The sequence below is a fragment of the Manacus candei genome, unplaced genomic scaffold, assembly GCF_025592945.1.
Source record: "Manacus candei isolate 608988 ecotype Guabito, Panama unplaced genomic scaffold, ASM2559294v1 h1tg000014l, whole genome shotgun sequence".
Classification (NCBI taxonomy): Eukaryota; Metazoa; Chordata; class Aves; order Passeriformes; family Pipridae; genus Manacus; species Manacus candei.
The window spans coordinates 59,181,525-59,207,214 of record NW_026138062.1 but is presented as its reverse complement, the minus strand read 5'-3'; the positions used below and the strand labels follow the sequence as shown (position 1 = coordinate 59,207,214).

The window sequence follows — 25,690 nt, the reverse complement described above, 5'->3', positions numbered from 1 at the left end:
ATTAAACACTGGTACACATATACACACATACTGTTTTTCTCAGGTCCTCTCTCAGACTTTGTCTTCAGACCTTGTGCTGCTACAGCCATGCCATCGTATCCCCCTAACACAGACTTCATTGATGGGGGATACTTCTCCTGTAGGTACCTACACCACCTCCAAGCAACATGTATGACATTACCAGAAGAACCACTGAAGCTGTCATCACAGCTGCATTAACAGGGATTTCAACAGACTGGCTATATCATTATAAGGGTGGTAATTCCTGTGACCCAGCCAGCTGCAACCTATTTATGTTAACAAAATATAAGCTTGCCAAATAGCATTTTAATGCTCTTTTTAAAAAATGTAAAGGGAGAAAACTATTCAACAGCCCTCTTAAATTTGGAAACAGAGAAACAACATGGCCACATGATGGCACCATTTCCTAGGAAGAGATACGAAGCCACGCTCATCCCTTCTTCAGCAGGGAACATTTTCATGTTCTACGTGAAAACTGTTTCAACCACACTTTCTTGTTCCCAGGGAGTCATGCACGATCCTGCCAAGCCCCAGCATGGTCCAACTGTTTTAATTAGCTATAAGTTTATAGCAGTTTGGTTCTTTAACAATCTAGGTGCATCTATTGCTAGTCTTCCCTCACAGTGCCAGGTGCTGTTACTCAGAGGGCGTTCTGCACTGGCGGACCCGCAGCAAGAGAACCACTGAATAGGGAAGGGGTGAGATGGGCCAGCAGTGCTGGTGGAGTTACGGTGTGAGCACTCCCCAAAGAAAGAATAGGGGGATGCTTCTTGGGAAAAAAACCCATCACTTTTTGGAAAATGTAGGCAAACAAGGTGATTTATTTTGCTGTTCTATGGTCCTGATTAAAAGATTACTCAAGTCCTAAAGAATACCTTCACCTGCTTTAAGGGCTTTTGTTTAAACCCTAAATAGTGTATTTCAGACTGAATACCCACAAGGAAAGTGGATAAGGATTGCTTTTGGTTATCCTGCTGTGGGGGAACTATATAAACTTATACCCTCTCTCAGAAACGTTGTTTAGGGAGGAGAAAGGGCTGGGGTTGGAGGTGGGAGCTGAGTCTGGAGAAGGAATGAATTAAAAGGATAATAGGTGCAAATATATTAAAACATGTCTCCAAAAGAGACAACTGCTATTCCATGAACTCTTTCACGTTCACCCTGTATTGTTAGGTTTTTCCCCCAGGCAGAAAGACAAGGAGGAAAAGCTTATCAGCCTGAGTGTGGTTAAATTCAGTAAGCCTGAAAGCCTGTGGGCTTTGGTTAAAAGGAAAATATAGATTAAAACCTCTTAAGGTAATTACCTGTTTAGAAGGTTTCTATTCAAGCTAGAATCCTCTACAGGGAGTGTTTGTAGCAGTCTGTTAGGAGAAGGGTGCAGTCAGATATGTCTGAGTTTTGTGGGAGAGCTGCTGCCTGCAGAAGAGCACTGCTTATATCCTGCATGGTTCCAGAGAAAGGCCTTTCCATGTAGGAGATTTTGTTCTGGTCACAAAACTGCTGGTTGATGGGAGAAACAAGGGATGGATGAAAAATTGTAAATGCCATTCCTCAGGGCTGACAAAAGGATTCTTTTATCTCTTCCAGTGACTTTATCTAAGCCCTGAGTAGAGGAAAGCTATCACATGAAAATGCTAGATTTTATTTGGTTATTTTTTCCATTTATCTTTTTTATCTACTAGTGAAAGGGTAATTGTCAACTAGTACAACTGGGTGCTTTGGTGAATATTTCAACTTAGAAATATCGTGAGACAAATATTCATACTGTTTTGGACTGTGGCTTCTTTATTTTGAGTTTATGGGATGACTGTTCAGGCCTGCTTATAATTCAGATTTAAATATCAGTGGGAAACAGCACATGCTCATGTCAACAATGCTGAAGGCCACAGGGAAAGTTTCTGTGCTCTGTAATCCCTGGGAACAGACTTATTTCCAAAATCACCTACTTAGTTTTGATAGGAATAGAAATGTATGGCAGAATGCTTTAAACTTCCTTAAATCAAGGAGATAAACAAGAACACAGCATTGTTGGGTGGCTGGATATCATCAGATGGATCTCTAGCATTAAATGTACATTGTCAGTTCCAACACTTCTCACTACCCCTCAGGGAAAAGGCCCTGGAATTACATGCATACACAAGCATACCAACACCAACAGGTGATACTAATGCAGTGCATGAGAGTTATTTCTCAGGTCTGCCTTCAGGCACATTCTACCTTCTACTCAGCTAAGAACATTAGAGATAGCATCTGGGAGTTTTATTTTGAATACAGGGAATATGCCCTGTTTTGAAATGTGGCATAGGATCAAAACACAAGGTAGTTCTGTTAAAACTGATATGGTTGCCCACATAGACAAGGAACTATGGGGAGAAACCCCTTTCTCTGTTTTTATTTCCTCTATCATACCCCTTTTCACACAAAAATTGCTACTTTGTGTGGATTTTTCCTCTATCTGTGTAACATCAATAAATTACACGTTATCACGCCTATCATCTAGTTATAAAGAGCCTTTCAAGATTTTTAATAGATGCACAATATTGCTACACTTACATTTTCACTGGTTAAGAAGTCAAAAATAGCTGTTGTGAGATTACTCTTTAATTCATACTACTTCTCTCTCGTGGGCTTTCAAGAAGCAGCATTTCAATACAAGTCACAGATTGATACAGAGTATATATTGCACATCCCAGCCAGGCAGAGATCCTTTCAGTGTTTAATAAAACAAAGCTGGGATGAGTAAGGGTTCTAGGATTTGTTTATCTTTTTTTCATAGGTGCAGTTAATTCCTCAAGGAGCTAATAAAGCTGTCAGATTACCTAGACATCTTGAATCCTCTTTGTACTCTAGTTCCTGAGTGGTAGATACATAAGACTAGATCTCATGTTATTTTAGCCTTATAAGTGACTCTGTGGACAATGAAAATTGTCACAGAAAACATAAACGAAAAGATGGCACAATGGCATCCCCTCTAGAAACAATGTAATTGATGTCCTTGGGAATCCAAATGCACAGTGCCAGCCAGAACACGTTGCTGTGGTCTGCAAGGCAAACACCACGATGCAAATGAAGTTTAGTGACATTCTGACAGGCTTACAACTGACTTTCACCTATAGAGTAGATCAAACACCATGTTTCTTGTGAAAATACAGTGACTTTCCCCCACAACATCTCCTAACACACTTTATACACATTAGTAGGAGGTACTAAACAGCACCTCGGTATTATGTTTCAGGTTCTCTCCCAGTACCACGCTAAGGCTTCAGTTCAAAAAAGACTTCAATGAAAGAGCTCTCTTTGTTCAGCTGTTCAGTGGAGAACAAGGCAAGAATTGTTTTTGGTTTTCTCTTATTCGAACACTGATTTGGCCCTACCTTTTTCTAAAGTTACTGAGGGGGATCACAGCACAGAGATTACATGGCTACTCTTCCATAGGCAAACAAGAGAAAAGAGGAGGAAGTGACTAGGGAAGCTTAGAGGAAAAGAGCAGAAAGCTCCAATGCTAAACAGATCACAGTGGTGAACAGGAGCAGTAGGTGACCAAGCAGGTCTTTACACCTGTAACTTTGGAGTTGCATAGTTGCAACAAACCAGGCAACTAATGCACCAGTCAATGTTTCTCAAACCATGGGACGTGACTCCCGAGAGAGATGCAAGCACTAAGCTACACAGCATTTTAACAACCCACAGTAGGATAGAAGGAGATGTAGATATAGCTGCTTCAGTTTCCTTCAGACAAGAGTCACCTGTCAAACACTGAAGTGCCCCTCTGTAAACTATATTAGCAAAATGGTGCATTTGGTTTAGTCTTCTCACCCAATTAGGACAGAGGAGATGACAGCAGTAGCATGTATGGCTAAGACAAAATAACAATGATTGGCATGATTTTGTTTGACATCCTTCAAGCAGATCACATAAAGTGACAGTTTTGGTATGTGCAACTTTGGGAAGAACAAGTACTAAAAGGAAAAAAAAAAGAAGAGGAAGTTAGTCAGAAAGGGTCTGAAAGGAAAAGATAAGGAAGTAAAATCCGTAAAATCAGCAGGGAGGTGGCCTTAATAATACTTTAATAGAGTCCCTATGCACACCCAAAGACAACAACAGAAAGATGAGGAAGTAGAAAATGCTACAATAGTTAAATAACAAGGTATAAGAGTTCATTAAAGCTGAAAATGTATTCTCCAAATATGGAAATCATGTCCAAGTGACACTAATAGAACTGAGCATAAACTGTAGCAGGCTAGATGTAAAACAAAGATTACATAGGGTAAAGAGGAAACTTAAACTCACTAAAGGCACAAAGATAAATACCGCAATAAAACATTATTTAAACATATCAGACAGAGGAAGTTTACAGGGGAACAACTGGTACCTGGGAAGTGCTGTGGATTATGTGGATTGATAGATTAAGTAGGCAACCAGTAGATTCAGTGTGTTAGCTAGACTACTGGTCTGTAAAAGCAGTAAAGGTAATTAAAGAGGTTACAGAAACTCTATAGTGGAACTGACATTATTGCTTTAATTTTCAAAATGGAGTATGATGGAAGAAGGTAAGCTATCTCAACAGGAGAAGAAGAAAGCACTGCTCTAGAGACTTGTTAAAAAAAACCCCAAACCAAACACAAAACCCCCATTACAGAAACAAAAAACATGAACAAAATCCCCAATAACAAAAACGTACTGGAAAATCTTCGCACATTGAACAGTGACAGATATTTGTACAGTATTCATCAGTCTTTCATTTCATGAGTGAAGCTCATCCAATATATAAAATAAGGATTTTCCTGGAAGACTCACAACTTAAAGAATGGTAATAAAAATCTTGGAAGAGGCAGACTCAGAAGACATGAACAAGTAAACTCAGACTGCAGATATCTTACTGGACAGTTAAAGCATGCCTTGGTGGCTACAGCATGACTTAGAAACAGAGACACCACAGTATTACCAACTCAGTCACGTCAAGAATGGAAGCTATGGAACTGTAAAGATCAATAAGCCTTATCCTTTTCCCTGCTATTTAGAAAGAACAGATACACTGCAGACACATCTTCAAGTTCTTCCCTGAAATCATGAAAGCTACATACTTGCATGGCAGTTTTAAACCAAAGCTGATATTACACGTTATCACTGAGAGTTCTCTAAATGGAGAGCAGTAAGAAAAGTGCTGAATAACACAAGAATTGACAACCTAGCATCAAGCCAGTATCAAGGGGTCATCAAATAAGAAAATCAACATTTAGGATAAATAGACAAACTTTCAAAGGAGTCTACGTGTTAGAAATGTGATTTATGCATCAGTGAAACTCAGGTTCCAAAGTCACACAGTTGCTTCTGAAAACATACTCACTGACTTCATAACTGAAGTACCATATGCTATTAGTCATTTCTCAAGAGAAGAAAAGCCCGAGAGACCAACCTGACAAAACTCACTTAGTGTACTGATTAGGAATGTAGAGACCAGTTCCTATCAGTACTACAACATTTTGCACTGCCAATTCTTCAGTGTATTGCGATGACTTTTTCAACAGAGGCAGGGTGAGCTCAGCTTATAGTTTTGCATAGCTGTACTTGTACTTACTTCTGTCTCTACACAACTCAAGCAACATATATCTGCATCTATGAAAAAACAAGTAATTCCTGACTGATATTTCTCTGAGAGTTTTACAAACAGAAATATAAGCGTACAGGACATAGAAACCACCTACAACTACTAAAAAGCAAAGCATTTATTAAACAAAATTTCAAATATTCTTCAAGATGAAAGTAAAATTAAGAGTTGTGACACTAGTATTTGAGAACTATGGGTACCCTTGCTTTCAGTTTAGCTTTCTATGGAAAAGGCCTGTATCATTATTATTATATCATCTAAAATAGATATCTAAACATACATCATTTCTTAGGTCACCAAAAACAACCTAAAAATATTCAGCATTAGCTAAGACATACCATACATAGATTAGCAAAAACACAGATGAAATTACTATTGACATACTGTCTGACTATAAACAAAGAAGCTGCTAGAATCACGGCCCCTCTTCTCCTCACTGAGGGTGGAAACCATTTGAAAGCTCCAAAGCAGTTCCTAGGGAATCATAGCCAGATATTTCCAGAGGGAGAGGGAAGACCATAAGGGCATGTAACCATTCTCTTCCTGCCACAGAACCTCAAAGAGGAATACAGGAAACCTAAAAGGTAAAGATGAGGCCAAACCACCTTCAGATCCATCTAGCCTCTATATTAGCCCCAGGCAAATCAAAAATCAAACCTGCAGATTCATGGGAAGAGAATGGTAGGTCCCTCTAGCTGCTCAAGAAAATGGAAACCCAGAGTTTCCATATCCACTCTCAATGCTCTGTGGAGCTCAGGAACCTCATGAGCTTCCCTCTCTTGACTTTCCCTGCCATGCTGGAAGGCTATGAAGCCACAAAAATCATAACTTAGAAGGAAAAAAGAAAACAGACTGCTTCAGAGTTCCCATCCTGTGAAAGCTGAAAAATGCTGGAATTAGACCAACTCAGCCACGTTACTTGAGCATGTAGGGGCAAAAAGTTCAGATGTAGTCTATCACTGAGAGTGTTTATAAAATGCATTCTATTTAATGCACAAAAACTTCCTGGTCCCTTGCTAAAACATAACCTTAGAAAGTCCTCTCCTATTTCAACATCCTGCCAATGATTGTTTAATGGATTTTTCAAAAAATATTCATGCCTTACTTTCCTTCTCAACTCATTCCTTACCAGAATCTCAGGTCTCCGCAAGAATTCTGTGTTCTCTAAAATCATAAAAATTGCTTCAGAAGTTTTTCCAGTGATTGTCCAACCTGTCTCTCAGTCCCATGGAAACTCTTTGCAAAGATGTTGCTTTTGTCTTGTCTGGAACAAATTCCTTCACAGATGGACCATCCAATATCTAAGAATAACTCTTTTAACTATCAATAGAGACAAAGAGATTCAGTTGCACTGTTCCCGTGGGATTCCTTTGAGTTTGGACACATCTGTTAAGATGCATACATCAGAGCTTGAATGAAGTTTTTGTCTGATTGTATCTCTGAGAAAGTTTCTGCCAAAATGATCTTATCTCTTGGTACTTGCAGAACATATAGAGTTATAGATGCTTTCTGAAATGCTCCTGAAATAAGTGGCCTATACAGATCAACTCAGTTTAAATACAGCCAAGTCCTAATGACTTTCTTCCTCTCAGCAAAATCTTCAGAAGCTCTACCTGAGGCAGTTCAGCCTTCGAACAAGAACTCTACTAACTTTATGCATTCTCTATCCACAAGCAAGGAAATATGTGAAAAACTGCATATAGCACAAATCTCATATGCTTTCCTTTGGTTTTTTTAACCTTTCCAGAACCTGTGCTTGTCCTTGCAGCTTTTTGCACAAACACCTCTCTTCTGGGTAAGCAGCTACATGTGTTTGTGACAGCTGAGTAGCTAGAGGTATAACTCAGCTGGAGCTCTATCAGCTCACTCTATCACTAAATTCCAAATTAATTCAAAGTGGTGCTTTTTATCTGCCAAGCCCTCCATGAAAACAGTTACCTCAGGAAGAACCTCTTCCTCTAGATTGTTTCTCCAATTGCATTGCATGACTTAGCATTTCCCAAGACTGAAAGAGATGGAACTGGACACAATGCATCCTAGGTTCTGGATTTTGCTTCAAGGATTCATCTGTGCTGGAAATATAATACTCAAATCCAGAATGTTAGGACCCAGTCCTACAAGTGTGAGAAATAACGCAATTTCATTTGGAATAAGTGGCACCAGAAACAGCATGTAAAACATACTATGCTACAATAAAACCCTAAATTAAACTGAGTGTCACATACGACTTCAGGGGTTTTTCTTGCTAAGCATTCATATCAGTAAGAGTGGCATTCATACTACTGCTTAAGCTTTCTTCACCTCTGCCTTTTACAGCTGAAGAGCAGATGGCTATCACAGAGTTTTTATTTCCTATGCTTGAAAAAAGTATTTTGATCTGAATCATTCCAAAAGCACCCTGATATTTTAAAGTAGATTGGCTTCTGAATAATTCTCATAAAAAATACGTGGTGGTGTTTTCTGCCAAGCACCAGTGACTGTGCATGCAAAATGGTCAGTGAAGATTTCAAACTGATTTGAATAGGTGGCCCATAAAATCCAAGTCTTTTTTTCCAGACACATGAATGAGGCCTTATGAAACCATCTGTACATCTGTGCATTTTTCCGAGAATTGATATACCCTACTATGCTGACTCTTTCTGGGTGTTTCTGATATTTTCAACAAAAATTTCTCCCAAACTTCCTATCTAACGCTAGTTTTTAAGTATTTTTATATTATTTGCCATCCACTAGAAAACTCTCCACCAGTCCTTTAAAAATGAAATAATCTGCCCAGCTGTGGGGGAAGAGGCAGTATGATAGTCTGGGCAAGAGAGGAGAAGCAATGCTGTACTGTCTAGAAGGAAGAGAGAAGAACAGGAAGTGTTGCTGGCCCAAAGAAGAAAAGCATCGCCACAGGTGATGGAGAAGGAACTTGTAGAGACAGGCCTTTTTTAAATGTTGGGAGCCAAAAATATTAATCTCTCGTGTCAAGGAACATATTCCAACAGTAAGTCTTGAGGCAATATTAAAAAAATACCACAGAACATGAGAGAAAGCTATAGTAAATATACAGTAAATATTCATCACGCTTCATTTTAGTTCATGTGAGAAACTGGCATTGCTATTTTGCAAAGGCATGTCAAATAATAATTATATGCATACCATCCCAAACAAATACAGACCTGATAAAGGTCACAACCCATCATAAATAATGGAAGCTTTTCTATGGGTTTCAAAGCATATGGAATCAACTAACAGAGATCAACACCACAAGAGGTCTTACCATTCCCCGAATTTTTGCAGGACTCTATATTTTGGGAACTAAATTTCAATAATTCATGACAGGACAATATTAATGGTGAAATTGTTATTAAACATCTTTTCTGAAAAAAAACCCCACACTTTCAGTGTGAAAGGAGCACCTAACCTGGCTTTGCAGTTTATTCATATTTATAGAATTATAGAATTGTTTAGGTTGGAAAAGATCTTTGAGATCATCTGAAAGATGATTTGTGAACATTAAAAACTTAGGAGTCTAAAAGACTGTCCACAGAACAGGTAGAGCATGAAGAGCTGCAGGCTTCACCTCCCCCTGCTGCCTTCTGCCAATATTCCTCACCCCTGAACTTGGCCACCTCAGAAAGCAAAAGCAGGAGTTCATTCTCCAAGTTCCCTACAGTCCCTGCTGGCCTCTGTCCTAAGGTTGCTTTCATGGGTTTCCATTTGTACTGTCAAAAAACATCAATGTGAGGTTTCAAATCCCATTTACTAATGAACTCTTTCATCTTTGTGAATGGGATAAAGGGATTCTTTGTTTGAAAATAAGGATTATTTCTTCTTGTTGTTCTGCTCATTTTTTGCATCTTTTCACAAGCTTTTTGTTTTCAGAAAACATTACAAGACAAAACTGCACCCCAGTTTTAACAAAGAGCCTGACATCTCCAATTTGAAGAGAATTCTTGTATATACCAAATTGCATGCTGCCTGCTGTTCAATTGTTTCACATCTCTTTCTTCTCCCCAAATCACCAGGTGAGATTTAGGAAAGTGTCCCCAATGTTTACCAGCTCTATTAAAATCAAGATCTCTCGCAGAAGCTCATAATGAATAAAGTCAGAAGCCAACAGGAATGAATTGCAGCTAAAGTGATTTTGATAGTGATGATCCCTATAACCCGGCTGCTTCCAAGCTTGGCCCTGAGGCAGGATTTTTAAATTAAAAAAAGAAAAGAATACACATACTTTTTAATCTGATTTTTTATTGTCATGCCCTGATTTTTTTTATAGGTTTTTGCAAAGTCTGGTTGGCTTCCAAGCTCTTGAAACATGGTGTCATCATCTTTCTTTCTTCTTTTCCCCCCCTCTTGTAAATTTTACAACATCCTAAAACCACTGCAGGAGAAGTAAACCATATATTCTAAAACTAGTGAATGATGAGGTTCACAGTACCCTGCACATTCTTGCCCAAGAGACTTCCAGGCAGGGACCACTGTGAAACAACAATGTTTTGAAGAGCTGACAGGGTAAGTTATGACTTTCCAAAAATCGAGTTTTAATCATTCCCTCCTTTATTTTTGTATTTTTTGGCAAAATGGAAAAGAACATTTTTAAAATGCCAATTAACCCATGCTGAGTAATCTGAAAGTGAATGCACTCAAAACAAGGGCCTTAAAACTTAACAACCAAACAGGTCTACGAAGATTTTCCAGATTCTCACAGACTGATTCCCTCCACAAAACACTCCCCTTTTTTCATGGAAATCCTTTACAATGCTGGGTGTCAGAGCCAGACACTTGTTTTCTACCACTGCAGTACAGCACAGGCTGAAACCCTCCAGTCAGCAGATATGCTTGGGTAATGAGAAGCATGTGATTACCTGGAGAGGAGCAACTACAGTTCTAGTTGGACAGAGACACGCTTGAGGGATCTTCCCTTTTTAATTTGTAAGAAGTAGCAACCTGACCCAACAACATGGTCTCAGCTTCCTCTGCTCGATTGCATTATCACGACCTTAACAGAAAAATGCTGTGTTTCAGTGGTAATTCCCAAAGAAGGGTGAAGGTAAGCCCTGAGGAAGTCCTGCTTATGACATTATGGAAAGAGCATCCAACTGGAAAACCTGGTCCACAATAGGGAACGTGTTTTCAAGAACCCCAGCACAACCCAGCAGCATGTTGGTGTACTCACAATCAGATGACCCTGTGTGTGCGTGCAGGTTTGTTGGTGAATGTGGAAAGTGGATGAGGGCCGGGCTCAGAGACGGAACAGCTTCAAGGTTCAGGCAGGGAAGGCCCGGCTTGGCGCTGCATGCACCCGTCTGAGTAATCTCATTCTCCTCAGACGCCTTCTGGTTTTCAGCTGTCTTGGGTTTCTTCCTGAAAATAAACAAAGAGACCTTTGAAGGGACTGACTGCATATTTGGGAAAAGGCATTTTTAGAATCTGTTAAAGATAACTTTCTTCCCCCACCACCACCCCCCTCTCGCCTCTCTTTTCCCTTACAGGGAAGGAGGCAGAGAAGACTTTCCTCCATGCTTCTTGTTTGGAAACAAGCTGCTCCTTGTTTTGACTCTGATGCAATGGCCCTGAGACTGTGTTACAGCAAATAGGCCAAGCACGAAGCTCCTCATTCTGCCCCTACTGATGACATATAAAATGAAACTCGTCCCAGTGGTTTAGACAGTTGGAGCTCCATTTGACAAATATTAACCAAGGCTGTAGCATTCTGAATAGAGAGAGTTATACAGAAATCTAACAGCATTGTCTGAAAAGCAAACAAATATGCAAGTTTCCAGTTCAAAACAAATCAGTGCAGAGACTCACTTTGTAGGGAAAAACTGAAGCAATTTTGAGATGCAGAGATCATCTAAGTAAAGCATGAAGACTTGGAGCCTGGAATAATGGTCTGTGAGCACTGTGCACATGAGCTCTCAACACCGTCCTTGATCCAGGACCTCCAAGGAATTAAGCCTCAGTGGTACATCATCAAGCAGGTAGTCAATCACCACCTTAGTTTCCACAGATGGAGAAACTGAGGTATGAGGTGACGTGGCAGGTTTTGCATCGCACAGTGAACACTCTGAACAGGGTCCCTCTGTTTCCCCTGCTCCGTTACACAGGTGCAGGTGCTCCCTCCTGTGCTCCCCGAGGCCAGTCGCTGCCCAGCCAGGGGCACTGCTGCCCTGGCCCGGGGCACACCGATGGCACCCCGGCAAACATTCGGCAGCTCCCACTGCACGCCAGGCGGAGAACTGTGGGTCACACTTGGAAAAGGAGCAACAGGAGGTGCGGAGGCCGAAGACATCCAAATAAAACGCCGCTATCTGCTGCTGACACTCGAGGTGCGAGCAGCGGCGGATCCCCCCGGGAGTGGGGGGGTCATCTCATCCTTCCCGGGGCAGCGCCTCACACTGCTGGGCGACCACGGTGTAGGGGCAGCGTCCGGCCCGAGCACGGGCCGTCCCAGAGCACAGAGGTGTTGCTGAAGCCCAGGCAGCGCTGCCCTGCGCCCCGCACACACAGTCCTGCTTCCCATCTGCGGGCACAGCCCTTCCCAACAGGGCTGGGCTCTCCTCCTGAAGGACCAAGGCGGGAGCCCCTTATTCCCGCACGCCCTTGCCCTCCTGCACCCCACCCAGGACGGGCGGCGTGCAGATGACACGCCAAAACACGGCGCTTGAGAGCCAGAGCGGCCCTCTCCGTAACTCGATGTTACAGCAAGGCAGGCCCCGTTCCCGCGGGGGGCGAGGAGGGGCAGCCCGGCCCGGCCGGTTACATAAAGGCGTTACATAAGGGCGGCACGCCCGGCCGGGGGCAGGGCCGGGCCCGCCGCCATTCCCCGCGGCCGCCGGCGGGGGGCAGCACCGGCCCGGCCCGGCCCGGCCCGGCCCGGCCGCACAGCCCGGGGCGAGGGGCAGAGCGGGCAGAAAAACTGCAATTGTAATAATAAAGAAAAGTTAAACGGGACAAAAAGTAATAAAACAAATCCCCCTCCCCTCGCCTTGCAAAGCCTCCCTCTCTCTCGGAGGTGCTGGGCCGGGTTGGCCGTCGGCACCTGCCTTGGGCTGCCCGGCGCTGGAGGGATGCCCTGGGCAGGAAAGGGCGCCCTGTCTCAGCGGGACGGGGTTCCGGGGCGCGGCCGGGGAGCTGAGCTCCGCACATGAGGCATCGCCAATGGGGGTCACACCGATAACCCCGCAGCTGCCGGCAGCCCTGATGTGTTTTGTCTTACTGGGGCTACAAACCCCCACGCCACGGGACGGCCCAGCGGCACTGCTGCTGTGAACTACGTGTCTGTAATCAACATGCTCAAAATACACTGGCTAAAATCTAATCTGATTTAAAACAATAGCACATGACTGTATGGACCTTACTTAAAGTTGTAGAGGTATAGAAAGAGGCCGAGCTGATTTAACTCTATTTTAAACAGAAGGAAAATGAAAGCATTTAAAAGTGTATTTTTTTGCATGAAGAGTAAACAGAGCATCTTGTCACTCCAAGCTTGGGTATCTATCCGTCTGTTCCCCGTTCTGTCATGGGAAGGATCCATCTTTTGCAACGCGAATGAGAATGCATGAGACATAGAGCTTGTATGTGGGCACATATATTTTGAAGTACGTGGACTGCATATGTTTTGTTTGTAACAGTCTGCGTGGATCCTTGGCATACGAACTCTGGCACACCTTCACATGCCTCATTTCCAGATCCCATGATGTTCCCATGTGTAGCCAACATGCACTAGGGACTGCAGGAAATCTGTGTGCAAAACAATGGGGGTTTACCGCACTGCTACCCAAGCAGCTTTCAGATAGCACATCTTTTTGTCCAGGCAGCAAAGGATGTATGTAAGGTTGGACTCTGGATGCACAGGGCAATGAAGTTCCTTGCACCTGGAAGCTGAGCTGCTGTTTTTAGAGTATGTTTTCAGCTCAGAGTTAAGCCAAGTTACATGCTTGGAATACAGCCTCTGACTCCACCTCTATCCACACACAAAGCCACCTACCCTGGGCAGGACATTGCTTTTATTTGTAGGGTAGAGGCTTAGTCCAAGTAAACATGACTTGTCAGCCACTAGCACAGCCAGAGTTGTGCTGTTAGACCAAGCACTGACTGATGCTTCATCCTGTGGCTGATCCTGTGTGTGCCTCCCAGGCCTTCAAAACTCATTACAGGGATAGGTTAAAAAATGCTATAGCAACAGGTAGTAACACCAAGGAGACTGTGCAAAGGACCCCCTGCTTCTTCCTTTCCAAAGCCATATATTTTCTACTTTGCTCTTAAGGCTGACATTGTGTTATCAAGATGCTCTTTGTCATCACTTTTCAACATCAGAGTCCTGCAGCTTGATGACTTATGCTTCCTAGGACGGTGTCCTAGTTAGGACAGCTGAGATCAGTTCATCATGGTGGGTGTAACCCAAAACTGTATTCTATAGCCTTCCATGTCATTTCCCAGAAACTAGACTATTGTTGTCAATAGACTATTCGCACCCTCTGCCCATAGAGCATGGTGGGTGTAACCCAAAACTGTATTCTATAGCCTTCCATGTCATTTCCCAGAAACTAGACTATTGTTGTCAATAGACTATTCACACCCTCTGCCCATAGAGCATGGTGGGTGTAACCCAAAACTGTATTCTATAGCCTTCCATGTCATTTCCCAGAAACTAGACTATTGTTGTCAATAGACTATTCGCACCTTCTGCCCATAGAGCCTGACTCCTCAGGCTATAAACTAGGTGTTAAGAGGCCTGTGAGATAGAAGGATGTTTCTGTCCTCACACCCTTTGTGAACTCCCCGCCCTGAGGAGAGTACCAAGCATTCCTGCCTGAACTGGAGGATATATAATCTTGGAGTTTTGGAACATTTTTCAACCCACTCGTGGGATCCAGAGGACGGCTGCATCTCATCGCTCTCAACCAGACTTAGACCACCACTGGACTGTGATCACCAGTTCTGGCCAGACTGCAGCAGCTCTCCCACCAGCAGGTTCTTCCCCTCTCCCTTTACTTTGGACTCAAACAGGGCCCAAGGAACACCACTTTGTTCAGGCCCCAGGGTACTGGGTCATACATTTGGGTTTTTGTGGGTTGAGACCAATTGTTTGTTTGTATTATTGTACTTACTGTATTATTTTAATAAATTGTTATTCTGACTTATAATCTCTCCTTTGAGTTGGGTTCATTCCCCCTGCTAGTTAACTTTTAAACCAGGACAGACGGTAAGAATAGCAATGATGCTGACTGGCACTAGAGACAATACCTCTCCACAGCAGTTCATTTCTCTCACTGTTTGGACATGTTCGGCATCTCAGTACCACCTGAAAGGAACACAGGCTTCCATAGGAGAAAGGCTGAGTAAGGGAATCAGCCAGGTCAGTTAAGGATCTAAAGAAAACTTTTCAGAAAAGAAAAATCCTGGAGACACTGTGATCAAAACTACCTATGAAGAAACCCAAACAAAGTTCTCCACTCTGCAATGTCCGACTGCTGTTGCCAGCAAAGGCAAAGGCAGAGCAATCCTGCTGTTGTTGTAAGTATATTGCTATTCTTTTGTTCTACCTTATCACCCATATAGAAAGCTCCTATTGCTATGATCTTCACCTATATATTCTAATTAAATATTCTTACATTCTCTTTCATAGTCTACTTCTATTGCTATGTTATTACTATAGTCTTCACAGGGAGAATTGTTTAGTGCTGAATCAGGTTGTCATACCTCCATCCTTGGAGATTTTCAAAACTTAATTGAACAAGGCTCTGAGTAACCTAATCCAACTTGGAAGTCAGCTCTGCTCTGAGTAGGGAATTGGACTAGACACCTCTAGAGGACCATTCCAACCTAATTTTTTTCCGATTGCACACTTCTTCTATGAACACTTCCATCAGCAAGCTCTCTAATACATCTCCAAGTTCCAGAAGCTAAAATAGCACACTAACTGTGGAAGAGTATGACTTGTTATAGCTACATGAAAAACCCTGAAAGAACAAGTGTAGGAGTGAGAATAAAACAAGTAATAAATATTGTTCATGGAACCTTCTCTAACTATACCCCTACTTATGTACCACCTCTGGACTTCATTGATTGGCAACCCTATGTGATTATTTCAGTATTAAGGGTCAGTTTACCTTGCTACTTTAGTTCTTGTGATTATGTTCTCTACAGACTAATCCTGGAAACAAAATGTTTGCTATTTACTTGTTAGTCAGGGCAATAAAAGTTGCAACTTATTTGCAAAAGACCTGGGAATGTGCTCTTGGGCAAGGGGCTCCATTCTGATATCCAGTTATCTCTGAGCTCCTTCTCCACGCACACATGTGGTGCATTACAGGTCGTTTCCAATATTGCACTCATTCTTAAAATAATCAGAGGGCCATCATTGTCTTTGCTTCTTGTGAAGGACAGCAGAAGGCCAATATAGCAAAGAGACAGCACTTCTGTACATGGACCTGATGCACAGAATACCAGAAGTTGGGAACAGAAAAGATGCTGACCTTTCTAAGACTAATCTGAGTCTAGAGGGTCACTGCAAAATTCATATTTGCTACTGATTTACAAGAGATTCATCCAGTCCATTTCTAAACATCCTACATACTCCATCTCTTTAAATTTGCTGTCCTATGTCCAGGTACTTTTGTTGGTATTCACTTTCACCATTCCCTTATATTTATTGTGTTTGTTTTCATTATGTTAATTTACACCACTTAAAATATATTCTCTTTTTTCTTCATTGTATGTTCTCCAGTACCAGTATTAGGCTAACTGCATCCACTGTCATCCTTGAACTGAACTGGGCATATCAGTACTTGCCAGCTCATGTGTAAAGCAAGATGTACAATCACTGCCATAATTTTATTTCTGTTTGCTGTCAGTATCTTCATTGCACTGAGATATTCCCTCCTGTCCACATACTTTAACACTGCACTATCACACAACAAGGTCTCAAGTGAGGGGCTACTCACACTGATGCAGTGGCTGCAATGATCTGGGCACTGGCTGTAAACTAGAATTGGCTCCTTTCTGTTTAATTTGAAAGCAGAATGGGTAATATTTTGGATGTCCTAACCTCAAAGCTATCTAGAAACTAATTACTACTTTTGAGCTTTGGAATGCCTTGCTACACTTCCCCTTTCTTGCTGCCACTCTTGCATACAGCTTTCTCTCCCTCAACCCTCCACTTGCTCTCCACAGTTGGAATGAATTTCCCCTGGATGAGTTAACACGTTCTCACAGCAGGGCCAGCAAACCAGGTCCCTGTCAAAAATAGACAATGTATGTTGTACTTCTCACCCAGCAGCTATAACTAATGCTTGAACCTTCCCTTACAAGGGGAACAGCTCTCTATTCTGCAGAGACACCAGGTTAGCAATGAGCAAATTAGCTCAGGTATAGGAGCCAGTGTAGCCACGCAGAGCCCACAGTAGCATCCTGGCTCTCAGGGGAAGCTATGATAATGTGACTGCATGAGAATAATACTACATAATGAACAATAATGAGGCAGTTTTCAGCCTCTGAATACAGGGAGGGCTGGGTCACCAACCAGACCTTTGTTCATCGCACATTAAACAGCACGGAGGGAACACACCACAGGGTTGCTGATGTTGTTATGAGTGTTGCTGCTGGCTGAGTCTGCCCACCCATGTTCCAGGCATTATTTCACCTCCACACAGATATGGCATCACCTTACAGTAAGTGCCCTCAGGTCAGAGATGCCTGTAGTGTCCAAGCACTGCACTTAACTCACTGGTGTACAGTTCGTTTGTAACCTTAGTAATTCACAGAGGCTATATGTAATTGAAAAAAAACCTCCAGCTTTTCAGATCCTAAAAATAAGAGTGTGAAAATAGTTCATGTCTGATTTTAAGTAATATTTTTCCTGAGTCTTCTGCTGCACATTCTTCCTCTGCCTGTGTGCGGCTAACACAGCTCCTGATATCAGTGCTTATCACTGCCAGTGTTGTGTCTCTTCCAGACGTGACACTGACAATACATATTTAGAAACTGACAAAGTAAAGAGGGAGAGAGATGAGCACAATCATAGAATATAAAAAAAAAAAGGCTCGAAAGAACAACAAAAAGCACTGAAATCTGCACAGAGACCTCACCTCAAAATTCAGGGCACTCTGAATGCCAGAACTGAGGGTGAAGCTTCCCAAGATGAGCTCGCTTTACCTGAGCCATCACAGTTTTCCTGCCAGAAGTGTTGTTCAGTAGTTAAAAGTCCTGCACAGGCTGACTGTCTGAATATTCACGGAGCTTCTCTGATGATTTTGCAGCCACATTGATCTTCATGCTGTTACAGCTACATGACTGGCAGTTTGTTTAAAATCTCTGATTGCAAGTTTGTGTCATACAATGGAAAACACAAACTCCTGAAAACATCGCCATAAAATGTAATACGAAAGAGAAATCCCAGCAGAACACTGCAAAGCAAGAATGGGAGGCATGGAGAACTGACAAGAGAGACCCAATGTTCTAGTGCAATAAAAGCCTGGAAAATTTAATCAACACAGAAAAGTAAAATAAACTCCAAAATCCCTTACAGGAGACTGATTAACATAATTAAATTAAACTCAGAGATTAAGTTAGAGTGAAATTTGCTGTGTCTTTTTTAGGCCTGAAGAGGGGTTTACATGCCCCCAGACTTGTCTGTTTTTTCCGTTTCAACCACAAGTCTCATGAAAGTTGGGCCCCGACTACAAAACTTGCCTGACTTAAAACCTCAGAGCATCTCGGCCACAGCAACACTGTGACAATACTGGCAAGTACTGAGAATTGATCATAAGAATTCAAAAATATGGGATCTACAGGGGAAAAAACCGCAAATAACAGACAAGTGGTCATTTCAGAGCATAATAAAACCACAATGCAAAGTCAAAATTCTCTCAGACAACTTTACCTATATAATCCAGCCAAATCTTACAAATCATAATGGCCTTAAATCATAAATGACTCAAGGCCTGGAAAGAATAGTGTAAACCTTTAAGGAGCTGCAGTACATTTCATCTGTATTGCCTGAAACACCAGTGAGAGAAAAGGTGTCTCATTAAAAAGTTATAAGAATAAAAAAGAAGATAAACACTCCAAAGACAAACATGGATGAACCAACTAGAACAGCATGAACTAGAGCAGTAAGTAGGGAGAACCTGCCAAAGTAAAAGATACAAGCAGATCAAACCAGCCATTGCTGAACTATGCTGTGAGGCTATGGCTTAAATATTTAACAGTTTTTTATTGACATACTTTTTGCCCACATATTTCCTTGCAAATTTCAAAAGCAAAACTTAGTTTACCCTCATCAGTAAGGCTTGCAGGTGCTGCAGCTTGGTTTTGTTTTTTTAAGATGTCTTTTTTTTTGCTGAACAAGAAGTCTTTTATAAGAGATAAAATATACTTACAGTGGTTTCCAAATGGTATCACTCTTCAGGTAAATTACTCCAAGCCTTGGACCTAGTGCAGACGTTCATTGGGGCAGGGAACAGAGAGAGGCTGTGTCTGTACCAAGAAGAATCAAAAGGAAAGGTCAGGGGCAAATAATAATTATTTAATAAAAGCAAGAAAATTTGCTACAACGCTAACTGGCATTCTCCACTGTCAGTACAGCTGGCTGCAGCCTGGTAGCACCAGATTCTTCCTGCTTCAATCCCTCCAGCTCTGGCTGCAAATTACCACAGAGTCAGTCCCCAGTTATCCCAGGCTGCCCATGCAACTAATCTGGTGAAGCGAGGAGGAGAGGGAGGATTAGACAGCAAAGTGCTATCAGTAGGATTCATTCTGAGAAGCGGCTCACTCTAATGGCATGAGCACGGAGCAGTGATGGGAGAGCTAGCACAAACTTGGCATACTCAAGTGCATCTCATCAGAACAACAAGGCTAGTCCTGTTCAGAGGAGCAACAAATGCTTCCTCAGGACTGAAAGGCAGGAAAAGGAAGGAAAAAATCCTCCTTCGTGTCTTTTGCTGTCTTCACATCACAAAAATGATGGCTCATATCAAAGCAGAAACCCCACTTATCTCCCATCAGCCACCAGGTCTACTGCAGTGGCACCAGGGAATTAACTTATTGTCAGCCTTGCAGGAAAGATTCAGCTCGGCAGCAGTTTTATCTCTGAAATCTTCTGAGCTAAAGAGAGAGTTGGAACCAGTGGACTAATATAGAATGGGATCCACAGAAAAACCTCAGCTCCAGTATTTATTAGAGGGTGATTTCACCATCCAGACCTAAGTTTTTGGAAGTATTTACATTTTTAGGGGACTTGAATGCCTCTCTAGACTTATAGAACTCTGCCTTTGCTAGCTTCCTATGATCCTTGGGTGGTTCATTGTGGATGTTGGAAGTACATCTGAAGTTAACATCCAGGGACAGAATTGAATCCTGCTTACTTCACTTATGCAAAGAACTCCCAGGACATCATATACAGTGAAGCCACTGGTGCTATTTCCATGAAGAAATGATTTTGCCTACTCTGATCAGACAAGAAAAGCAAATATTTGCTTTATCAAAAAAATCAAGAAGGTGGACAAAAAATGATAAGAGATGTAATTGTTATTTCACAGGTAGCTAATGTCACTCTGCAAGTTGGAATTTATCTCTGTAAATGCAAAACAAGAAAAAAACTCCACTGTTCATGCAGCAGGAACACAGGAATGAGTGCCAACAGACACAATGAAGGATTTTAGATGACACTGTAATAATGTACTTCACAAAATATACATTCAGTTTTATGTGCAATTCACACATTTTGTAATGATGATGATTATTAGTGACTGGGATAGATACTACATACTGATTTCAACAGGCCACATGAAACCTGGCAGCTACACTTCACAGGGGCTCAAGCAAACACTTTCTTTGATTCCAGTTTTTGTAGGTTCTTCCCTCTTGGAGTCTGCTTTGAATTGCAAATTAAGTAAATTCAAACACACACACACACACACACACACACACACACACACAAAAATCCTCAACTTAGCCTAAACCTCTGAGTTTCACCAGGGCTTGGGAGAGGAACCATATGTCAGCATCAGGTTAGCTCAAAAGAATTACATAAAACAGTGACACCTTTCACCAGTACCAAGAATTGAATTTCAAAGGTGCAGCAGCGCCCAAGGATTCTGTAGATTTAAGCCCTTGCTAACACTCAGCATGGCTTACTTTCAAGCTCTCCTTCCCACTTCCATATACGCCCCACCTGTTCTATTAATGCTGACCTTGTTTCTTTTATCCACATTGCACTCATAGGTCTGTCTTTTATCTTGCTATTCCTCACCTTTTTAAGGCATAAATCCCATGTGCCTTAACGACTGCCTAGTACTTCAGTTAACATGCATTTTTAACTTGTACTAGAAGCAGAAAAATCACAGGATTGCATCTTTAGTCTTTACTTTGCAGAACTCCTGCTCACTTCACTCCTAATTTCACACAAGAGAAGCCTAAGAACTGCATGTACTAATCCTGCATATTTTGTCACCTCTCTTTTTTTGTCATTATTGCTCTTCTAATCTCTGGGATCCCAATCCAAGTGGTTCTGTCTTGTAGCACTGCCTAGCACTCAATCTGGCTTCACATCAAGGGTCAGGCAGACAAGTTGTTAGAAATGGGCTGTTCAAAGTCTTCTACAAAATCTGGGCACAGGAATCTCTGTGAAAGGCAATACTTAAAATATCTCCATTTTGCTCCATGTTTTTTTGCTATGGCCTGGGAAGAGATATCTCTTTCCTCCAGTGTAATGAGCATAAAGCACAGAGATCCTCATCAGTTGTTAGGTACTTTTTAAATATGTAAAATCAGCAAAGCCGATGGTGTTTCTGAAGACATGGGGGGTGCAACAGAGAAGGAAACACTTCAAGTTTTTCTAAAAGACTTAATCTTGGGAGAAGTTAGAGGAGAAGGATATTTGACCATAAGAGAGGCAAGCAGGACAACAGAGGAATGGGATGCATGACAGTGGGTTAAGTAAGTCCTTCCCTCTCTACCTGGGCTTCTCTATCCAGAAAAGGAAAGCATTATGTTCCTGCTCCATGAGGTACTGTGTGCTTAATTAAGATTTTGGAGGATAAGTTTTCTGCATGAATGCATTCCAGAAGTGCAGACTTTTATTACTTAAATATTCCCACTAATGGTAATAACTTGGGCATTTTATATATGCTCACTTTTATCCCACCTTGATCTTTCCAAGTTTTATCTGTTAATTTAGAGGGTGTAAGAAACATTAAATCTATCAGTGTTTTTATTAAGGAAGGTCCCTTTTATGATAGCAGTGATGTACTACAGATTGTGATTTAAGATGTACACTTTAGGTCAGTTTTATACTGACTTCAGTGCAGTTGCAGTGGGCATAAAGTCAGGAGAAAATGTGGTACTTTACATAATAGTGCTGATGATTAATGGACTCCAGGACCATAACTCTGTATTCTGAGGCACTGATCGTTCTTCTCCCTCCTGAAATGTGTGTCTTGACCCTTTCATCTCTTGTTAGCTACCTTTCCAGAGCTGTTCATTAATCAGCACCATTGATCTGATGTGGTCTGTCATATTGTATTACTTAAAACACACAGAAGCAATCACTGGCCTGACTCTGCTCCTTACACAACACACCATCATATCTCCTTTACAGATGACTTAAATATTATAAACATCAATTTACTGCTGGTGTTTGGTCCTGAAATTGGCTTTTTCTAGATTGGTTCCCTGCAGGACATTTCTGTCTCTCCCCCTGGACGTACTCCTGTCTGCTCAGAGACACCATCAAACACCTTCAATATTCCCGGTTTGTTAGGGGCACTCGTATGTCTGACCAGCAAGGGACAGTCATGAAAACAGCCCTTTTTTTGCTTGAGACCTGGTACCACAGCCTTCCGTTACTTTCTTGCAGTGAGTCCTGATCAAGCAGACTCAATTTTTTACTTAATTGCTATTTATTTTATCCCTGCAATAGTCTTTTCCCTGATATCTTCAGAATGCTGCTTCCTTCTGCCTTTCCTGTGATCCCTAGTAATGAAAAAATTAAAAGATGAGCTTCTTGTGAGCTTATTTCTGATTATTCTTATTTGCTGTGCTGGTACAGTGCTGTCGATCATGAAGCAATGGAAAATAACTTGCTTGTGCCTTAGAAGTTAGCATGTCTGATCTTAATTCACATATTGTACAGGTCTCCTGAGTAAGGTGGGGTCAGTTTTAATTGATGCTTTCACAGTCATGATATATTTTCAGACTGGGCTCTCTAAGCTAAATCTAATTCTTTTTTGGTCACTTTTTCTCTCTGGAAGTAGCAGAGGAGATGAGAACATCGGTGTTAGCCATCAATAAACATTCAAGAATCAACTTTCTGCATGAAGTGGGTTATTTCAGATGTACTTTAGTGTTTCTTATTCAAAAGAAGGTACATCCTCTGACTACGACTTACTACAGCATTTATGTTACAAGAACAAGGTTAGGCCACTGACTACCTGCAGGTAGATATCCAATCCCAGTGTCTTTATACAGAGATCAAGATGGACTGATATAAAAACCACCATTCCAACAGAGGCCAGAACTTGTGCCATAGAAAACATAAAAATTTAGCAACACATGACATGCTATCAGAAGGCCATAACTATGACTTTTTCACAATAGTCAAGGCTTCATTCAGGACAGGAAACTGCTCATTTTTGTATTCTACTGGGAACACTGTATGTCCACTATCAGTATGGTCTGAAATTCAGAAATTAATTTGTTAATGGATTAGACATTTGCAGAAAGACTGTTTAAAGAGGCTAGACTGCTCTAGCCTGGTAAAGGCAAATTTCCCACAAGGACATGTTTGCAATAGTACTAGGGAAAAAAATCTCTCCCTGAAGTCCCAGGGGGTACCTACTGAAATCCAGAATAGCAAAGTAGTCTGTAGGAAAGTCTACATTATGTTCCCACTTTTTGTCCCTCTATTATTTGTCTGCATCTGTTTCTTTTTCCCTTCTTTCACTGCCTTTTATCTGATAGTATAAAATTTCACTGCTCTTAAGCTGCAATTCTTTTCTTAAATTTGACTTTGGCACATGGAATAGGCATTTTTAAGGTCTCACTTTTGTCTGTTTATTCTTCTGGTATTCCTTTCTATTTCTAAGCAGTATTCTCAATGCAACAGCTACCCATACCTAAGAGCTCAGGTCAAAAAGGATAACTCTTCTCCTATTGACTTTCCTTTCCACTTCCCATGCCAAATGGCCCCTCCTACCAGGTACAGCAGTACAAGGCTTCAACCCTGAACATTTTGAAAAGTTCTCTCTCATTGAAGATCTAAATCCGGGTGCTGCCTATTTTCCATGAATGAAGATCTCATCATGCTTAGTGTGTTGGGTGTATAAACTCCACACTTGTAGGTGAGCCTGGTTAGATGGTGCCCAAGCACAATGTGTGCTGCCCTCTTGGCTGCACTGGCTACACCTCACTGTGGGTAGAGCAGGGTAAAGCCACGTTAGGCAGCGTTAAGCAACTGTTTGGACTTTGCACACCTGATTTGAAATGGTGAAGATAACTGACACCAGGAAGAGGCAAATAAATGTCAGCAGTTGGTGGGCTTAATGAGAGCAGAAGCAGGTCACCAAAAGTCCTGATATAACATACAGCTAAAGATTTAAAGGAATACAAAAATCTGTGATGCCAGACTGAACCATGGCACTGTGTCAGACCACTTTTCACTAGTGGTAACACGAAGAAACAGTATTGTACACATATGTAGATATATACATATCCATTAACCATATATTTATATGTGTGTATAATTATATACATGATTATTAATTTAAAATTATCTTGTTCTGGCAAAACATTGCTGGGTATACAACACAGAATTCTCTATATTCCTACTATGGAACCTTCTCAATTGTACCTGAATGTTAAAACCACATACTTTCCAAAATAGTTCATTAAAGAGGGGTGTGACTGAGGCAAATAGATAAATTCGTAATTTTATGCTGCTGGTCAAATATGGAGTAAATCTTCTGTGCTCCTACGTAACCTTTTCTGGGAACAGATTGATCTGTGGGCAGTGCTTGTATGCTGGTAGCATTGCTGAATCTTGAGTGCTAGTTTTCTACAGATACTTAGTATTTACAGAAGCAGTTCGAGAGCATAAACAGCCTCAGGCATTTATGTGCTGATGCTGTAGGTTAAAAGGTATGAAACTCAATGGAAGAGGTTAAGGTTTTGAAGCCATGAACACCGAGGATGGCCAGTGCAATCAGACTATTGCCTTGTTAATAAGAAGGCGGCACTTGGACAACACGACACTGTCTTAAGCAGGGTTCTCACAAAACCAAAGGTATAGTTGTGCTGCAATTAATACTGATGTTTCTGCAACTGAAATATGAGTTGCCATCACTGCAATCACCAGAGACAAAGAAAATGTGTAGAAATTAAATTGTTACAGTAATATATCCGCCTAAGCTACTGCTTTGGCTAGATGAGCCAGATTAGCTCATGACAGATGAGCTTCATGAACATTTCATTGCCAAGGAACCCTGTCAAAATATTGGTGATTTCTCCGAATCTGTTCAACATCATGGAGATGTCAAACGAAATCTGAAAGGACATTATTTTTCAGGAAGAACAAAAACAATGAAAGCATACGAAGAAAATGAGCTGAGTTTTTTCCTCCTTTCCTAAACGTTGCTTTAGTTTCATTGAATGCTGTCCTTACAAGTACTTTGGCCTAAATCCTGAAACCCTCAGTCCCACAGATGTTGGTGAAGTGAAGAAAGTACTGAATCTATTCTCAAAGAACAGATCTCCATGTTTTTCAGTAACCAGGTTTTCAAACTGAAAATGTATTTTCAACTCAGTGCAGGGACCATATAATCTCAACACAAAACACAATTTAATGAAGATTTACACTGTTGACACTGGTTCTGCCATACGACCTCTCTCCTGGTCACAATGGTACAGCACTTGATGCATCGATGTCTGGCCACCAAATTTGTGGTTCTTATGCTGAAAGATGATCTCAGTCACAAGTTGGAAGTACATCGTCATAAGTATGGAACGTGATACAAAATGGCAACTGATAAAAGTAATGAAATACTGGTTTTTTCATGACTTGTTGCTTGC

At 41.5% G+C, this 25,690-nt stretch overlaps 1 protein-coding gene across 22 annotated transcripts in view; it reads right to left on the bottom strand.

Annotated features, from left to right (window-relative positions):
* The window catches only part of ZBTB20 (zinc finger and BTB domain containing 20), a 475,348-nt gene that overhangs the window by 41,571 nt on the left and 408,087 nt on the right, over positions 1–25,690 (bottom strand). For 19 of the 22 annotated variants that reach the window (XM_051779641.1, XM_051779642.1, XM_051779643.1 and 16 more), the window contains 2 exons: positions 19,006–19,102; positions 10,797–10,984 (listed from right to left, as the gene is read on the bottom strand). Coding sequence is in view for 2 of the 22 variants with exons in the window: in XM_051779635.1 (XP_051635595.1) it covers positions 10,797–10,984; positions 11,111–11,238 (316 nt within the window). In the remaining 20 variants the exon portion in view is untranslated. Of the gene's footprint in view, positions 1–10,796; positions 10,985–11,110; positions 11,261–11,431; positions 13,972–19,004; positions 19,103–25,690 lie in introns of those variants that run through there. The other 3 variants (XM_051779636.1, XM_051779635.1, XR_007903182.1) reach the window with 3 other exon arrangements.